General features: G+C 43.4%; 1 protein-coding gene across 3 annotated transcripts in view; it reads left to right on the forward strand.

The window, feature by feature from the left end:
* DSP (desmoplakin) overlaps nucleotides 1-19,319 on the forward strand; it is a gene marked incomplete at its 5' end in the record, with an annotated part of 45,541 nt that overhangs the window by 21,554 nt on the left and 4,668 nt on the right. For 2 of the 3 annotated variants that reach the window (XM_082729824.1, XM_082729825.1), the window contains 17 exons: nucleotides 792-953; nucleotides 1,490-1,594; nucleotides 2,486-2,581; nucleotides 3,110-3,235; nucleotides 3,561-3,713; nucleotides 5,492-5,646; nucleotides 8,087-8,213; nucleotides 9,273-9,474; nucleotides 9,724-9,947; nucleotides 10,635-10,801; nucleotides 11,293-11,431; nucleotides 11,964-12,157; nucleotides 13,223-13,385; nucleotides 13,839-13,922; nucleotides 14,728-14,835; nucleotides 15,348-15,446; nucleotides 16,742-19,036. In XM_082729824.1, coding sequence (XP_082585950.1) covers nucleotides 792-953; nucleotides 1,490-1,594; nucleotides 2,486-2,581; nucleotides 3,110-3,235; nucleotides 3,561-3,713; nucleotides 5,492-5,646; nucleotides 8,087-8,213; nucleotides 9,273-9,474; nucleotides 9,724-9,947; nucleotides 10,635-10,801; nucleotides 11,293-11,431; nucleotides 11,964-12,157; nucleotides 13,223-13,385; nucleotides 13,839-13,922; nucleotides 14,728-14,835; nucleotides 15,348-15,446; nucleotides 16,742-19,036 — 4,599 coding nt within the window. The remainder of the gene's footprint in view (nucleotides 1-791; nucleotides 954-1,489; nucleotides 1,595-2,485; nucleotides 2,582-3,109; nucleotides 3,236-3,560; nucleotides 3,714-5,491; nucleotides 5,647-8,086; nucleotides 8,214-9,272; nucleotides 9,475-9,723; nucleotides 9,948-10,634; nucleotides 10,802-11,292; nucleotides 11,432-11,963; nucleotides 12,158-13,222; nucleotides 13,386-13,838; nucleotides 13,923-14,727; nucleotides 14,836-15,347; nucleotides 15,447-16,741; nucleotides 19,037-19,319) is intronic. The other variant, XM_082729826.1, reaches the window with a different exon arrangement.

Consider the following 19,319-nt stretch of genomic DNA (forward strand, 5'->3'; position numbering starts at 1 on the left):
TTTTATGACAAAGTGGGAATCAATTCACTGGTCTGGTAAGAAGAAGAGCTGTTGTCTTTTTTTTTTTTTAACCCTATTGTGTCACCTTCACCTTTTTAGTATTTCCTTGTGGTAGTGATCCTTTGTATTTATTGATTGATTTTAAAGATTTATTTAATTTTTGAGAGAGAGAGAGAGAGACAGAGAGACAGAGAGAGCGTGAGTCAGGGGAAAGGCAGGGGGAGAAGGAGAGAGAGAAAGCCGCAGAGCCTAACTCGAGACTTGATCCCAGGACCCCGAGATCATGACCCCAGCTGAAATCAAGAGTGGGACGCTCAACTGACACAGCCACCCAGGTGCCCTGGCGGTGATCCTTTTTAAATAGTATAACTAGCAGTGACACAAGTGTCCTATTAAGTCTGGCCGTGGCTGACCGTCCCTTGAATTTTGGGGGTACGGAAGAGGGCAGGAAAAGCTTGATTTATCTTTTTAAGATTTGAATTTTCCCCTTGTAATCTGAAACTAATTATTGAACCCAAACCTCAGTGTCTGGGTCAAGATCCTTCTGAATTAGGCTCTTCCAATAATCTAAAATTGTTCCCTTGTTCGTTGTAAGTTTGGATGGGTCTTTTTTACATACTAGGGGGTCACTGAACATTTTATTGGTTCATGTGATTTAATTGGTTAATTAATTAATTAATTAAATTACTTTTTGGCGAAAGGGACCACACAGACCAATCTCTGGAATCTGCAGAGAATCCCATTAACGTGCCTGCTGTCACCCTAACGCTGCTTTTGAACTTGCCGTGCAGAAAGCGTCCTTCGAGAGGATGGATCACCTGCGGCAGCTGCAGAACATCATCCAGGCCACGTCCCGAGAGATCATGTGGATCAATGACTGCGAGGAGGAGGAGCTTCTGTACGACTGGAGTGACCGCAACACCAACATCGCCCAGAAGCAGGAGGCCTTCTCTGTAAGCTCGCCCCTCCCGGCCGTAGACGTGAGGCTCCTGCCTGGGGATGGATGGGGATGAACCCAATCAGCTACTTGGAATCCAGCCTCTGCTGAAGTGGTCTTGGAGAGCCATTCCTTTCTGGAAGCTTTCCAGGGACTCTAGAGAGGCGGGGCATTGCTTAACATCCCGGAAGCCCGTAGAGAGGGTCACCAGGCATTCCGATATCCCAGAGTGTGGGTAGCACAGTGGGAGGGGGGTTAGAACCCACAATTAGAAGATCCCTGCGTTACTTGTCACTGTCCCTTTACTTCTGTTATCTGTGTGGATTTGGGCAAGAAATGTCACCAGTGTGCCCTCTGCCAGGTACTGGGTGACCTCAGACATTCTCTTTGGTCTCAAAAATGCTATGATTCTGGAGGAAACCGTAACATGATTCTTTGAGTTGTTCATTTCCACAGCACAGTTTTCAGTTCTGACTTCCCTTGAATACGGCAGAAATGCTGGAAGGCTAATGGTGACTTGCTCTGAAGGGTCGGTTTTTCTCTCATTTACAGATACGCATGAGCCAACTGGAGGTTAAGGAAAAAGAGCTCAATAAACTTAAACAAGAAAGTGACCAGCTTGTCCTCAATCAGCATCCGGCTTCAGACAAAATTGAGGTAGGCTTCATGTGATTTATATTTTTTATTAGAGAAAAAAAAGGGAACTTTTGGAAAAGACTATCTAGATGAATGATTTTTATCTGTCATAAAGCCATGACGAGTTTATTTTATGTATTTTGGGATCAACACCCTAGACTGGCGGTTGGCAAGCTTTTCTGGAAAGGACCAAATAATACACATTTTAGGTTTGCAGACCATTTGGTTTCTGTTGAAATTACGTGACTCTGTCATTATAGTATGAAAGCAACCATAACAATATGTAAGTAAAGGAACATGGCTGTGTTCCAATAAAACTTTATTTATAAACGCAGGCAGTGGGCCAGATGTGGCCCTGGGGCTATGGCTTGCTGACCTCTGCCCTGCAGAGGCTGCCATCTGTGGGCTGTGCTCAAGGCTGACATTAGCTGGTATGACATCAACTGGTATGGCCATACTGGTTTGTGAAAGAACAAAACAAAGTGTTTTCCTATCAGTTGGTGAGAGTCACTGCCTTAAGACCCTTAAGCCCTCTGCATGGGTCCCTCGGACGTACCCATCATCTAGCAGCAGAATAGGGACAGGGTGTCCTGGAGCAACCCTGTGACAGTTCTGCCTCTAGTTTCTGCTCTAATTCTGATTAGTCAGTAGCTATACCACTTGAGTGAGTATTTTGACCAATACTCCTAATGGTATCTATTTGCTAAAACTGGTTTTTAGGTTGAATCACTACCATACCATGAGTTCCCTGTTGGGAAATTCTGTTTTCACTCTTTAGAAAAACGTTTGCTTGAGTGGGTATTCGATAAAGAAATGTTTTGTAGATTTTACTGGGGGTCACATACCTGTGAAAGGACGGATGTCCTTATATGCCTGCGCGGTGACGTGATGGCGGATGTTTTCTTGCTTCAGGCCTATATGGACACTCTTCAGACTCAGTGGAGCTGGATTCTTCAGATCACCAAGTGCATTGACGTTCACCTCAAAGAAAATGCTGCCTACTTTCAGGTTTTTACGCTTAGTTGTAATTTAATTGTCGTTTAGGTCCTAATACCTTATTTTTTGGAATGTATTTTGTAAAAGCCCTGAAAACAACCTTGGAAATATTTTACAAATACCACTTATTGGCTTTTAGTTTGGAGGAGCATAGATTGGTGACCTGGGCACCCATTGCTCAGATGGCTCTTACTGTTACATGACTTAATACCGTTTCTTAAGCCACCTGTTAACTAGACCCCAGAAAGGTAGTCCTTGACCTGGAAGTACTGGAAATAGTAGGAAATACTAGACATTGCTGCTTATTGAGTGCCTTTTCGTGAATACGCAATCATGCTCATCTTTATTTATCATCTTTATTTTTCTCAAGATTTTATTTATTTGACTGAGAGAGACAGTGAGAGAGGGAACACAAACAGGGGGTATGGGAGAGGGAGAAGCTGAGCAGGGAGCCTTAGGCAGGGCTCGATCCCAGGACCCTGGGATCATGACCTGAGAGGAAGGCAGACGCTTAACGACTGTCACACTCATCATCAACAGTTCTTTGAAGAGGCCCAGTCAACCGAAGCCTACCTGAAAGGCCTTCAGGACTCCATCAGAAAGAAATACCCCTGTGACAAGAACATGCCCCTGCAGCGCCTGCTGGACCAGATCAAGGAGCTAGAGGTACCATCACCAAACGAAAACAGAGAGAATACTGATTACTTGATGTGGAAGTTCCTTTGGGAAAAAGCATGCTTCAAATTCTAGCCCCTTAGGCTTTTCACACAATGACATTCTTTCCAGCCCACTTACTTCCTGGCTCTGTAGCTTCTGAAGTGGCTAAAAGTCCCTGTGGAGGGGGTAGTTTGTGGCTTTTTGGAGCTCATGCCACGCGAGCAATGTCTCATCTGTCATGTCGTAGCAGCTAGGCTGATGTCCCTTACAGGTCTTCTGTGACATTCACAGAGTTATCGGCGTGATGAAAATACGATCTTATTTGCAATTGCAGAAAGAACGAGAGAAAATCCTCGAATACAAGCGTCAGGTACAGAACTTGGTCAACAAGTCCAAGAAGATCGTGCAGCTGAAACCACGGAACCCGGACTATAGGAGCAACAAACCCATTATTCTCAGGGCTCTCTGTGACTACAAACAAGATCAGGTGGGCACCGTTATTTGGGGGTGAAGCCCAAGTTTTCCCCTTTCTTTACAGTGAGAGCTTTGCCAATAGAGGGAGGAGAGTTTAATCCAGGTTTCAGTGGGCAGCACAGTTAAATACCTTTCTTTCATACACAAAGCAGCAAGCCGTGGAAATGCAGCAGCTCTGTCCAGAGTCCTTAGCGGAGTTTTTAGGACAGCGAGTATTTAAGCTATTTAAGTATTTAAGCTATTTTATTTTTAATTAAAAAAAATTTTTTTTTGGTAAAGATTTTGTTTCTTTGAAAGACCAGAGGGAGCAGAAGCAGAAAGAGGGGCGGTGGGGGGGACAGACTCCTCACTGAGCAGGGAGGGGAGGGGAGGCTTCCCAGGACCCTGGGATCATGACCTGAGCCTAAGGCAGATGCTTCACCGACTGAGCCACCCAGGTGCCCCTAGACTATTCATTTTAAGTCTTAATACTTCTCTTCTTCTAATACGCAAAACTTTATCTGCGAGTACCCTTTAAATCTTAAATTCTAAAATCTTTAAGTTTCTTGAAATCTCTTTTAATTTCTGACATAAAAGAAATGAGAGATATGACCATTATGCTGCAGGGGAAGTGACGATCAGTGCAGATTTTCTGTCATCACAGAACACATCAATTCTGTGGGCTCTGCAGTACCTACAAGCATCTATATGGAACGATGACTTGGTTTTACTAATTATTTGTGTAATTCCCACAGCTCTGATTTTTTTTTTTAAGATTTTATTTATTTATTTGTCAGAGATCACAAGGAGGCAGAGAGGCAGGCAGAGAGAGAGGAGGAAGCAGGCTCCCTCTGAGCAGAGAGCCCGATGTGGGGCTCGATCCCAGGACCCTGGGATCATGACCTGAGCCGAAGGCAGAGGTTTTAACCTACTGAGCCACCCAGGTGCCCCCACAGCTCTGATTTCTTACAAGAATTACGGAGGGTTTAAGAAACATGATCAGTTGCTTAGATGAGTGTTGTAAAACAGTGGGGTTTATTCTGGCAGGAAGAAATATTTTAAGAACTTGCATGGAGAGGAGAAGTCGAAATAGAGGTTGAAATACGTAAATATCAAGCTCGTTACATTTACCAGTGAGGATAGTTGTCATATTCAAAGTGTACCCCTTTCAAGAAGCCAGGGAGTTAATTTAGAAAGTGAGGTGTTCTGATGGTGGAGTTAATTTAGAAAGTTGTTTTTCTGGGGGACCTGATGCCAGAATTTCTTGTTTTTACTTCTAAATTTTAAGAGAGAGTACACGCGCCAATTGAGTCCCACATCGTATATCTAATATGTAAAATATGAACTCACAAAAATAGGAAAGCTGTGGGGTGAGTTTTTGCTTTACGAAAGGATTTCTCACTTTAAAAATGGATTCTCTGGGTTTTCTTTGGAAAGTTACTTTACTTAAATCACTATAGACAGGTTTTAGTCTCTTGTGCATTGTTTAATGCATCAGTATTGTTGGAATGTGTAAAGATCATCTTCATTTAAAGAAAAATAATAAGGGCCACCTGGGTGGCTCAGTCAGTTAAGCATCTGACTCTTGATTTCAGCCCGGGTCTTGTTCTCCCTGTTGTGAGTTCAAGCCCCACGCTGGGCTCCATGATGGGCGTGGAGCTTATTTTAAAAAAATAAAATAGAAAAAGAAAAATAATAAGGCAAAAGCTCAAATGGTTTGTACAGTTTTATCTCTAGTTCTTTCTTTGAGAAAAAAAGATAATCATGTGCACTCATGAGTAAAGCCAAAACACGGGGCCGCTTGCCTTACAGAAAATCGTGCACAAAGGGGACGAGTGCATCCTGAAGGACAATAATGAGCGCAGCAAGTGGTATGTGACCGGTCCCGGAGGTGTGGACATGCTCGTCCCTTCCGTTGGTCTGATCATCCCTCCTCCAAACCCTCTGGCTGTAGACCTCTCGTGCAAGTAAGTTGTTGAAGTTTCTAGTAGCCACAACATGAATTTGAGTGTGGAAAAATAGGGCAAATGCTTGTACAAGAAACACAGACATGCCCCTTTTCACAAAAACCCCCTCCCTTGAAAAAAGGAGCTTCAGGAAGGTCCCTTGCATTGTCATGCAACTTTATGTTGAAGAACTGTAGTTTTTATTGGAAGGTAAAAGAGAATGTCTGACTGTATGGGGGTTGGAGGAAACTTTTTAAAATACTGAATATTTAATATGTAAATATTAAACAATACAGTACTGCCCAAGCAGTGGGCCAAATTAGAAATCAAACAGCAAACCAAAATATGTCTCCAAACAAAAGAAAAACTCCACAATATTCCAAAACCTATGGGATGCAGCAAAAGGAGATACAGTAGTAAAATTTATCTATAAATGCTGGTATTAAGAAAAAAAGTTCAAATAAACAACATTATACCACAGGGAACTAGAAAAAGAAGAAACTTAGCTGAGATTTAGTAGAGGGAGGAAAGAACAAAGAAAAACAAATAAATAAAATAAAGACTAGAATAAACAATAACATAATATTGAAAGTTGATGATTAGTTTTTCTAAAAAGAGAAACAAAATTAGCAGTACTTTAACTACAGTAGCTAAAGGGAAAAAAAGAGAGAAGACTCAAAAATCAAAATTAGAAATGGAAGAGAAAACAGTATAAAAATTAACTACAGAAATATGTAGTATGATTAACAGATTGTTGTAAAGAATCATATACTAACAAATCAGATAACTTAAGGAAAAAACCCCAGATAATTCCTAAAAATGCACAAGTTACTAAGAGTGAATCATGAATCTTGAATCCAAGTAACAGGAAATTTTCTTACACCAATAACAAGAATGAAAGCTGAATTAGGAATTAAAAATCTCCCAGCACAGAAAAGCTCAAGACCACATGGTTTCATTGGTGAATTCTACCAAACATTTAAAAAATATAATTAATGACAATCTTTATCAAGATCTTACAAATAATGGAATAGAGGAAACAGATCCAAAATCATTCCATGAGGACCTTACGACCCTGACCAAAGCAGGATAAAAATAACATAAGAACAAAACAGTCTAGTTTGTCCCATATAAGTATTGCTATTCTGACTTTCTTTTGAAATTTACATAATAAATGTTTTTTATTTGCATAATGTTTCTCTGCCTCCTCACTTTCAATCTGCAGGTGTCTTTCAGTCTAAAATGAGTCTCTTGTAGGAAGCATATAGATGGGTCTCTTTTTTTTTTTCCATTCTGACACCCTGTGTCTTTTGATTGGAATATTTAGTCTGTTTAAAGTCAAAGTAAATATTGATAGATATTTATTTATTGCCATTTTATTACTTGTTTTGTCATTGTTTTTGGAGATGTTCTCGGATTCTTTCTTGCGTTTGTGACTTTTTGTGTCTTCTTTGTGCACAAAGAGTCTCCTTTAATATTTCCTGCAGGTCTGGGTTAATGGTCATCAGCTCCTTTAGTTTTTGTTTGTCTGGGAAACTCTTTATCTCTCCTATTCTGAATGATAGCCTTGCTGGATAGAATATTCTTGGCTGCAGATTTTTCCTATTCAGCACTTTGACTATATCATATCACTACCTTCTGACTTGCCAAGTTTCTGTTGAGAAATCTTCAGCTAACCTTACAGGTTTTCCTTTGTAAGTTAAGGACTTCTTTATCTTGCTGCTTTTGAGATTTTTTTTTTTCTCACTATATTTTATGAATTCAATTACAATATGTCTTGGTGTTGGCCTGCTTTTGTTGATTTTGGTGGGAGTTCTCTGTGCTTCCTGGATCTGGATGTCTGTGAAGAAACAATTCTTACCATGTATCTTGAAGGCATTGTTTCAAAGTTCTTCTTCCATTCTTAGAATATCACTAATTTTGCAGGTAGCCACAAATATAAAATGCCCTTCATTTTAATACCTGCTCATCAACATGGAAGTAGAGCTTTCATTATACAGATTGCCCCTGGCAGATTCTTGTCTACCTTATATCATGGAAATCCTCAGCCTTACACGGAATAGGAAGGGTAGCAAAATGAGCCCATGTGTTCATTTCCAAGCTGCAGTAGCCATCAGCATCCCATGACTGCTTTCTCCCTGTCATCCTGCATGGTGTTAGACCTCTGTCAATTACAAAGTTGCTGACAGACAACACGAGAACAAAGAAATGTATATTTTGACCCAAAGTTCGTTATCTCTACTAATGTAGATCATCGAGAATGAGCTTTGGGCAAGTAACTTTGTCCAGATCTGTTGAAATGTTGAGTGTTTAAAAAATATACATTTAAAAAACATACATTTACTCTGTTCATTCTTGTTGTAGTTTTGTATGTGGTGTGTAAGCATGGCAAGGTTTCCCGTTTGGGTCAGGGTTTGAAAGCCAGGCTCCAGCATATTTTCTTTCCCCTTGTGCCTTCTAGGATCGAGCAGTACTACGAGGCCATCTTGTCTCTGTGGAACCAGCTATACATCAACATGAAGAGCCTGGTGTCCTGGCACTACTGCATGATTGACATCGAGAAAATCAGGGCCATGACCATCGCCAAGGTACATCCTTAGGACCATTCAGGCTGCTGGCGGGTGCCTCACGCTGTTCCCCAGGGTGCTTGTTCCTGCCAGACACATTGACTAGCAGCTGAGGCTTTGGTATTTCATCTGGAGAGTTAGCTCAGCCTGCCTGAGTGGTTAGGGTCCATCCTACGTAGGATGGGAGGGAGTCACACGCAGTCAGTTCTGGTACAGACAGAAGTATAAATTAAAGTTGCCCGGCAAGACAGAAGGGCCCATGGAAAAGGCATGCGGTCCTGTAATATCCTGGATCTGATTCTCCTTTGAAGTAGTAGAAAGCTAGGTCATCGATTATTAACTGGATATCTCAGAAGTGAAAGGTAGGGTAGAGTTCTTGGAATAACACCCAAAACAGTTCTGTAGACCAGTGGTTTTCGAGTTGTGGTCTGAAGAATCCCAGCTTCAGGGGGATCCTCTAGGGATGACAGGGCCAGCAGAGAGGAGAGAGGCACAGAATGGATAAGTCTGGTCGGCTCCCCTTACTCCCCCTTTTCTCCATTTTCAGTCATTGCAGCTTTGCTGGAACCTGCTTTAGATTTGCAACTTCTCAGTAATAGTTCCTGTGATGAATAAAATTTTGTAGAAAAAAAATAGACAATGCACTGCTGTAGCTCTTAGGAGTAATCTTGGAGTCCTCAAGGTCTATATGTGTGTGTGTGTGTGTGTGTGTATAAAATATAATGCAATATATATATATATATATATACATACTTATATATATATATTTACTTATTTATTTGAAAGAGAGAGAGCGCACTAGAGGGGGAAGGGGCAGAGGGAGAGGGAATCTCAGGCAGACTCTGCACAGAGCCTGATATGGGGGACTCGATCTCACAAGCTTGAGATCGTGACCTGAGCTGAAACCAAGAGTCAGATACTTAACCAACTGTGCCACCGAGGTGCCCCAAAGACCTTTTGTATCCTAATGGGCCTCTGACAAGTATTGCCTTAAGGCCCCTCTAGCATAGCGCATTTTCTGGCACTCTTCTTGTTCACGGCATGGGGACGATCCAACACTCCTGCCTGGTTTACTTCCAGCTGAAAACCATGCGGCAGGAAGATTACATGAAGACAATATCTGACCTTGAGCTGCATTACCAAGAGTTCATCAGAAACAGCCAGGGCTCAGAGATGTTTGGAGATGATGACAAGCGGAAGATGCAGTCTCAGTTCACGGACGCCCAGAAGCACTACCAGACCCTGGTGATCCAGCTCCCCGGCCACCCCCAGCACCAGACAGGTTTGGGGCATCTTTTTCTTTGTCTCAACCACACACACACACACATCTCCAACAGAAAGTAGTTTGCATATAACTAGTTTCAGAATCCCTTCTTCAGAAAATAACATATCTAAGGTCACTTATACTCTAAAGATTCAGAATCAAATCAAAGGAGGGAGCTACAGTTTGTGCAGTATGGGTACTTTTTGAGGCCAAGCACCCTTCTCGCTAGGAATTCTCTGATGTTTGCGGTCCTAACACTTTTTACAGTAACCACCACTGAAATCACTCATACTTCCTGCCAAGATCTCAACCATAATAAAGTGATTGAAACCAACCGAGAAAATGACAAGCAAGAAACATGGCTGCTGATGGAGCTCCAGAAGATTCGCAGGCAGATGGAGCACTGTGAGGGCAGAATGACCCTTAAAAACATGCTCCTAGCAGACCAGGGGTCTACGCACCACATCACAGTGAAAATAAATGAGCTGAAGGTAGGCCTCCAGTATTGTTTCAACCAATACTAGCTATATTTGTATTTATCTGTGAACTAATTAAAAAACCAATTGGTTTAAATATTTATAGAGAAGAAGCACGAATTTTCAAGAAAACAGGCTTCTGTCAGGATTTCCTTTTTTCTCTCCTCTGCTTTCAGTTTGTAGAAGGTTACCAGGCTGGGGATTAAGCCACCTTTTTGTTCGTTTGTGGGTTGCTGGATCAGGGTACAGCGTTTCCCTTTGTGGGACATAGGGAAAGTTTTCATAGACATTAATTTGGTTGCTGCCTGATACAACCTATGGTATGGGCTAAAAAGATAGAATTATTTTTATTTATAGACAGAAGACTGACACGGAGAGATTCGATGGGGTGAGGCAGGTGTTGGTAAAAGCTCAAAGCCATGGACAGGTCTGGGACTGCAGCCTCGGTGTTTGAACTCCCCGCTCTGTGATCTTTTCTGCTCAGCCATGCCTGGGCACTGCACTGGGAAGTGCAAGTTAGATACCCTACAGAAGAGGGCCATGTTTACACTGTGCTGATAAGGCCTCCCCAAAGAAAGAAATGCAATGTCAACTCTGTCTCTCGAGGCTTTTCCATTTAGTGGGCTTGTTTGGGGCAAAAAAAAAAAGGACCCTAAGAATCGGATGGCTACATCTAGCACTTTCCTTCTTTTTTTTGAACAGAGTGTGCAGAATGATTCTCAAGCAATTGCTGAGGTTCTCAACCAGCTGAAAGACATGCTAGCGAACTTCAGAGGTTCAGAAAAATACTGCTACTTACAGAATGAGGTATTTGGGCTGTTCCAGAAACTGGAAAATATCAACGGTGTGACAGACGGCTACCTTAACAGGTAAACGCGAGTGACCTCAGTCACACATATTCTGCTGTTCTCAGGCTTCATTTTGTCACTGTTCGTTTGCTTTCTCTGCCTGACTCACTGTAGCCTTGCCTCCCAGTTACTTGGTTCACTACGGGCTTCCTCACATTCTTCTGTGCCTCAGGGAGAGGGTCCTCCGGCCTCGGTGTTCCTTCCACCGTAGTGAAATCTGATATATCTTACAGCTGAGGTATATCTATAAGAGTCAGGACTTTGAAATCTTCAGTGAACACACAATGGCTGTCCGAATCATGGTGCAGGGGTGGGGTAGGGGAGGGAGTCTGTTGCTCCTGCAGTTGGTGCAGGGGTGGGGCGTGGGGAGTCTGTTGCTCCTGCAATTGTAGAATGGGCAAAATGAATTTTTTATTGGCTGTAACATTCTTTCATTAATAGCGGCCAGAGCCAAACGTTCAAAGTCTAATTATGTCACCGGCAATGTTCTTGGCCTCCTTGGCTCCTTGCAGCTTATGCACAGTGAGAGCTCTACTCCAGGCTATCCTGCAGACAGAAGACATGTTGAAGGTGTACGAAGCCAGACTCACCGAAGAGGAAACCGTGTGCCTGGATCTGGATAAAGTGGAAGCTTACCGCTGTGGACTGAAGGTAAACGGAAGTCACAGTCCGTTATCACAGTGCTCGCGGTTATGGGAAATAATGCAGGACTGCTCAGTGCCTGATCCTGAGGCTTCGGTAACTTTTTAATGAGTCTTGAGGATTCCTGGATTTTGCTGGCCACACATGGTTGACTTTGTCGTTATCTCTAGAACACTTGCTTTCCAGAATGCGCTAGCAGGAACTATGTGCACAGGTAATTTGTGGTGAGATTAGTTTGTGGAATGCAGAGTTAAACATAATTAAACTGGTTTCTTTACGACAGGACTTTTCTTCCTCTTCAAGAACGTTTGTATGTGTTATAATTATTTAGGAATGGAATACAGTATGGTATTTAGCATTTCTCAAACAAATGAATTTCTCACACTGAATCTTTTGTCAATGGGGTAGCATCAGGAACTAGATCATGGACATAAATATTGGAAAATGCAATCAGTGAATATGTCTTCCTGGATTGATTAGCACTTAAAAATACAAGTGTTCCAAGAGATTAACTTGTATTCTTTTCTTTCTCCTGTGACAGAAAATCAAAAATGACTTGAACTTGAAGAAGTCCTTGCTGGCCACCATGAAGACAGAGCTGCAGAAAGCACAGCAGATCCACTCCCAGACCTCACAGCAGTATCCACTCTATGACCTGGATCTGGGCAAGTTCAGTGACAAAGTCACACAGCTGACAGACCGCTGGCAAAAAATAGATAAACAGATAGACTACAGGTGTGCCAACCTCTTTCCCTGCTTTCTTCCCGTTTGCTTGTTCCAAGATAACGTCACTTGAAGTGATCACTGTCAAAGTCGTGGTTTGGTTTGGATTGGTGTGTAAGTTAGGCACAAGGGGCACTCTGTTTTTGGAGGCAACCCTTTTGGAAATGGGAAGTGGGCACATCACAACAGGTGCTTGCATCAACCCCTAACAGGTGCTTTCCAGTCCCTTAGAAAAAAATGGAAGCCATTGATCAGGTTCTTGTAGGCCCTATGAACTCTTGTTAGGACGGTTGGAAGGAACAGATGCTTTGAGTGAGTGTTCTTCGGAAATTTAAGAAAATTGTGTCTTCTACCCCCTCATTCCAAATGAGGATTTAAAAGTATCCTGAATTTTGATGTCGTTCCTTTTAGTAACTACTTTTTAAAAATATCTTTATTGACTAAAAAAGAACACAGCCATCTTTATTGATAGCTAGTTCACATGTCACACAATTCCCCACTGGCAGTGTACAGTCTAGTGAATTTTAGTGCATCAGAAGGGCATCACCATCACCACAATCTACATCTACAACATTTTCTTTACCCTAAGAAAAAAAAAGCTCTGTTCCCATTAGTAGTCATTCCTTGTTACCTCGCAACCATTTGGCCCCAAGCAACCACCCGTCTTCCCTCTGTCTCTGTATATTTGCCTGTTCTAGACATTTTGTAGGAATGGACTCAGCCCATATGTGGTCCTTTTTGACTGTTTTTCCCCGCTCATCATAATGTTTTCAAGGTTCCTCCGTGGGCCAGCATGTCTCCATACTTCATTCCTTTTTATGGCTGAATAATATTTGATCGTACGGCTGTACCACATTTTATTTATTCCTTCATCCATTGATGATTTTTGGCTATCATGAAAGATGTCCCTAGGAACATTCATGGATAACTTTTTGTACGGGTGCATGTTTCCAGTTCTGAGCATGTAGCAGGTGGAATTACTGAGCGATAACGTGTGATATCATGTGATAACTCTGTTAAATACTTTCAGGAAAGGTAGCATTGGTTTAATAATTTTATTCTTTCTGTTTCCTCCAGACTGTGGGACCTCGAGAAACAAATCAAGCAACTGAGGAATTACCGTGATAACTATCAGGCTTTCTGCAAGTGGCTCTATGATGCTAAACGCCGCCAGGATGCCTTGGAATCCATGAAGTTTGGTGACTCCAACACAGTCATGCGATTTTTGAATGAGCAGAAGGTACAAGCCAGTATGTCATTCCCTTAGAGAACACTGCGCGTAAGCTGTCTTTTCCTCTGGTTTTCTCAGCAGTACCTAGGTTCGAAAGGGTATTTAATAATATTACTAGTTCATCTTGTGACTGGCTGGCAGATGGCCCAAAGGAAAAATAATCGAGATACTTACAAAGAAATCAATTATTAACTAGAAATAATGTAACATTATAGTAAAGTATCTTTATAAGTTGAGTCCTTAGGATCAGAGAAGAGCACAGATTAGAAAGCTTCCTCTTAGAGAAAAAAAAAAGTGTCAGTTGTGCTTCTCTTTGCTGAAGAGAAAACACCCTCATCTCCTAAGGTTTAGCTGTGAGAATGTGAGGAAACTGGGGGAAAACAGTTGTTTAGCCATGTAATAATATTTATATAAAATTATTTGTACACTTTGTTGTTTATAAATATTTTGTTTTTTGTATAGAACTTGCATAATGAAATATGTGGGAAACGAGACAAATCAGAAGAAGTGCAAAAAATTGCCGAACTTTGTGCTAATTCAATTAAGGTATGCTGGTTTCACAAAGAATGTTGGCATTTCATCAGGAATAATATTAACTGTGTTTACTTCAGCAGCACATGGACTGGAATTAGAATAAGACAGAATATTAGCATGGCTCTTGCACAGGGATGACATGCAAATTTGTGAAGTGTTCCATATATTAAAAATCTACGCTATTAACTGCATTATTTTCTTATTTACTTTAAAGTGAGCACACCTCTTTTTTTTAAATTTTAAAGATTTCTTTTCTTTTTTTTTTTTTTTTTTTTAGAGAGCATACACACATATGCACATGCTTGAGCAGGGGGAAGAGCAAAGGAAGAGGGAGAGAGAGAATCCCAAGCAGACTCCAGGCTAAGCACAGAGCTTGATGTGGCGCTCGATCTCATGACCCTGAGATCATGACCCGAACCAAAATCAATACTCAGATACTTAACCAACTGAGCCACCCCAGCGCCCCCAAAACTATAAACTTCTTGAGGATAGCTATTAGGCTTTCATGTAGTCTTTCCTGAACAGACCATAAAAATTTGTTAACCTTTACCTTGAATTCACTGCACATGGGCAACATCTGTGGGGTTGGGTTGGTCTTCATTCTTTACACTGGTAGTATGTGTAAGAATCTTCGTTTAGGATATAAACATGTACCATTTGGTTTAATAATGTAATATTAGCTACTTGGACACTATCCGTACATGATAGCCTCTGGGGTTGGTCATTAGAAATACAGCTTGTGATTAAAAACCATGCAACTGTAGCTGCATGGTTTGGGTCCAATAGGTATGTTTATCTTAAATTTTTTATTTGTCAGGATTATGAACTCCAGTTGGCATCATACACCTCAGGCTTGGAAACTCTCCTGAACATACCTATCAAGAGAACCATGGTCCAGTCTCCCTCTGGGGTGATTCTGCAAGAGGTAGATATGTCATTACCTGTTTCCTAGTTGTCTCCCCTACATCTTTTTTCCCTGTCCCCTTCCTATCTTCCCTGCAGACCCCGAATTCAACGTTTGTTCCAGGGGATCCACTCAAAACAGGTTTAAAAGCAGTTTATGCTCCCTTAGTGTAGGTCATCAATATGTGATGCATTTTAGGAAATGGTCAGTGGAAGTCTGAATCTAGAGTTTATATGCTAGAATCTTTGCAGGACCTGGGCTAAAATTCTAGGCTTAATGAGGGAGGCTCTTAACAAGTGGAAAATGTCTAGCAGATTTTTAAAAGACAGCTTCTTCCCAAAGACATTGGAGAGCATCACTGGTCAGATGGCTTCAGAGAAACACCCTAGGGTTGTGAGGTTGGAATACAATATTATCAGCCCTTGGTTGTACCTCTAGATTTTGGAATTAGCACACATGAACAAGGGGAGTTCTCTCTTTAAATGATCATTTCAATTTTCAATTAAAATTCCTTTCACTCCTTTTTTTGCAAGGCTGCAGATATCCACGCTCGGTACATAGAACTACTTACAAGGTCTGGAGACTACTATAGATTCTTAAGTGAGATGCTGAAGAGTTTGGAAGATCTGAAGGTAATTTACTTACCTGACTTCCTTGGAGGATCAGAAAAGAAAACGAAATAGAACCTATTATTATTGCCTCATTATAATCTGGATTTGGACACACTCACTGTAAACACTCACTGGTACATAGTTTGTTCATAAGTCAGGTGTGAGTTCTGTGATCTGGGATGCGGCTGTGAATGGAGTTAGGTAATATTTATAAAATTCTAGCTACTTTACCTTATACAAAAAGCCAGTAATTTCCTTTATTGTTTGGTTAAGGGATTTGCTTTATTTACTTTGTTTGTGTGTGTGTTCAGTTAAGGAAGAGAATGTCCTGGATTAGCTGGATTTGGAATTTTTATGTTGAGTAATTGTTTCATTTACTTCTCATTTCTTTTTTGACTTTTTAAATTATTATTATTTTTTAAAATAATTTTTTATTTTTATTTTTTTTTTAATAAACATATAATGTATTTTTATCCCCAGGGGTACAGGTCTGTGAATCGCCAGGTTTTCACACTTCACAGCACTCACCATAGCACATACCCTTCCCAATGTCCATAACCCCATCCTCCTCTCCCAACCCCCCTCCCCCCAGCAACCCTCAGTTTGTTTTGTGAGATTAAGAGTCATTTATGGTTTGTCTCCCTCCCAATCCCATCTTGTTTCATTTATTCTTCTCCTACCCCCTTAACCCCCCCCATGTTGCATCTCCACTTCCTCATATCAGGGAGATCGTATGATAGTTGTCTTTCTCTGATTGACTTATTTCACTAAGCATGATACTCTCTAGTTCCATCCACGTCATCACAAATGGCCAAATTTCATTTCTTTTGATGGCTGCATAGTATTCCATTGTGTATATATACCACATCTTCTTTATCCATTCATCTGTTGATGGACGTCTAGGTTCTTTCCATAGTTTGGCTTACTCCTCATTTCTAATACACACATTGAGTTTCTATGGAAACTTTCTACCTTGAAAGAGAGGAAACATAATTCGTGAAACCCCAAGCTTTTGATCTTGGAAGAGATGGTCTCACTTACAGACGAGGCAGGGGAAACTCAGGGTGTTGTATTATTTGCTAAGATCCTACAGATGGTTGATGGAAGAATTATGATGAAAATAGAGATCTCATGAATTTTTGTGTAGTAGCTCAGTCTGTATGTGTGCTTCTCTGTGTGTGTAGTGTGTGTGTGTGCCCACGTGCAGGTGTGTAAAGAGAAAGGAGACCCCAGGATGGGCTGGGAGGGGTGACGAGCAGTTTCTTACAACGGGAGATGTTTTTCTTTCAACCTAATTTCTGCTTTTACTTCCCCAGCTGAAAAATACCAAGATCGAAGTTTTGGAAGAGGAGCTCAGGTTGGCCCGGGATGCCAACTCTGAAAACTGCAACAAGAACAAATTCCTGGATCAGAACCTGCAGAAATACCAGGCGGAATGTTCCCAGTTCAAAGCCAAGCTCGTGAGCTTGGAGGAGCTGAAGAGGCAAGCGGAGCTGGATGGAAAGTCCGCGAAGCAAAACCTGGACAAGTGCTACGGTCAAATAAAAGAACTGAATGAGAAGATCACCCGGCTGACTTACGAGATCGAAGACGAGAAGCGGAGGAGGAAGGCGGTGGAAGACAGGTTTGACCAGCAGAAGAGTGACTATGACCAGCTGCAGAAGGCCAGGCAGTGTGAGAAGGAGAGCCTGGGCTGGCAGAAGATGGAGTCTGAGAAAGCCATCAAGGAGAAGGAGTACGAGATAGAGAGGTTGAGGGTTCTTCTGCAGGAGGAGGGCGCCCGGAAGAGAGAATATGAAAATGAGCTGGCAAAGGTAAGAAACCACTATAATGAGGAGATGAGTAATTTAAGGAACAAGTATGAAACAGAGATTAACATTACGAAGACCACCATCAAGGAGATCTCCATGCAGAAGGAGGACGATTCCAAAAACCTGAGGAACCAGCTTGACCGCCTCTCGAGGGAAAACCGCGACCTGAAGGATGAGATCGTCCGGCTCAATGACAGCATCCTGCAGACCACGGAGCAGCGGCGGCGGGCGGAGGAGGACGCCCTGCAGCAGAAAGCCTGCGGCTCCGAGATGCTGCAGAAGAAGCAGCACCTGGAGCTGGAGCTGAAGCAGGTCCTCCAGCAGCGCTCCGAGGACAACGCTCGACACAAGCAGTCCCTGGAGGAGGCGGCGAAGACCATCCAGGACAAGAACAAGGAGATCGAGAGACTCAAAGCCGAGTTTCAGGAGGAGGCCAAGCGCCGCTGGGAGTATGAGAATGAACTGGCAAAGGTAAGGAACAGTTACGATGAGGAGATCATCAGCTTGAAGAACCAGTTCGAGACGGAGATCAACATCACCAAGACCACCATTCACCAGCTCACCATGCAGAAGGAGGAGGACACCAGCGGCTACCGAGCCCAGATCGACGCCCTCACCCGGGAGAACCGGAGCCTGTCCGAGGAGGTGAAGCGGCTGAAGGACACGCTGGCCCAGACCACGGAGACGCTCCGGAGGGTGGAGGAGAGCGCCCAGCAGCAGAAGGCCACTGGCACCGAGGTGTCGCAGAGGAAACAGCAGCTGGAGATGGAGCTGCGCCAGGTCACCCAGATGCGCACGGAGGAGAGCCTGCGCTACAAGCAGTCTCTCGACGATGCCGCCAAGACGATCCAGGACAAAAACAAGGAGATAGAAAGGCTCAAACAGCTGATCGACTCCGAAACCGGCGCACGGAAGTGCCTGGAGGAGGAGAACGCGAAGCTGCAGAGGACCCAGTATGAGCTGCAGAAAGCCAACAGCAGCGCCGCGGAGACAATCGGGAAGCTGAAGCTGCAGGAGCAGGAGCTCTCGCGGCTGCGGATCGACTACGAGAGGGTGTCCCAGGAGAGGAGCGTGAAGGACCAGGACATCTCACGGTTCCAGAGCTCCCTGAAGGACCTGCAGCTGCAGAAGCAGAAGGTGGAAGACGAGCTGGCCCGGCTGCGGAGGACAGCCTGCGAGGACTCGTCCAAGAGGAAGAAGCTGGAGGAGGAGCTGGAAGGCATGAGGCGGTCCCTGAAGGAGCAGGCGATCAAGATCACCAGCCTGACCCAGCAGCTGGAGCAGGCGTCCATTGTGAAGAAACGCAGCGAGGACGATCTGCGGCAGCAGAGGGACGTGCTGGAGGGCCACCTGCGGGACAAGCAGCGGACGCAGGAGGAGCTGAGAAGGCTCTCCGGGGAGGTGGAGGCCCTCCGGCGGCAGCTGCTCCAGGAGCAGGACAACGTCAAGCAGGCTCACCTGAGGAACGAGCACTTCCAGAAGGCGATCGAGGACAAGAGCCGGAGCTTGAACGAGAGCAAGATCGAAATCGAGAGGCTGCAGTCTCTCACGGAGAACCTGACCAAGGAGCACCTGATGCTGGAGGAGGAGCTTCGGAACCTGCGGCTGGAGTATGACGACCTCAGGAGGAGCCGGAGCGAGGCGGACAGCGACAAAAACACCACCATCTCCGAGCTCCGGAGCCAGCTCCAGCTGAGCAACAGCCGGACCCTGGAGCTGCAGGGGCTCATTAATGATTTACAGAGAGAGAGGGAAAATTTGAGACAGGAAATTGAGAAATTCCAAAAGCAGGCTTTAGAGGTACTCACAAATATTTGATCACAGCTTCACTGTCTTTTAAATCGTTTGCTCTTCTTCCAGCTGGTCTCGGCCATGCTCCTGCTCCCGGGATTGGATACTCCCGGACTCTCTGCTTTTCCTGCCGCTTGCCGCGCTGCTCCCTGTCGTAACCCAGGCCACTGCTCTGCCCTAGTGTAATTTCAGTGCCGGGTGCCCTTCTCTGCTCCTTTTGCTTTGATGCCCCTCTGAGTGGAACCGCTGTCTGGCCATGCCTTTCGAACATTAGCAGGGGTGTAACAGCCAG

This window comes from Mustela nivalis, assembly GCF_964662115.1.
Source record: "Mustela nivalis genome assembly, chromosome: 5".
NCBI classification, from domain to species: Eukaryota; Metazoa; Chordata; class Mammalia; order Carnivora; family Mustelidae; genus Mustela; species Mustela nivalis.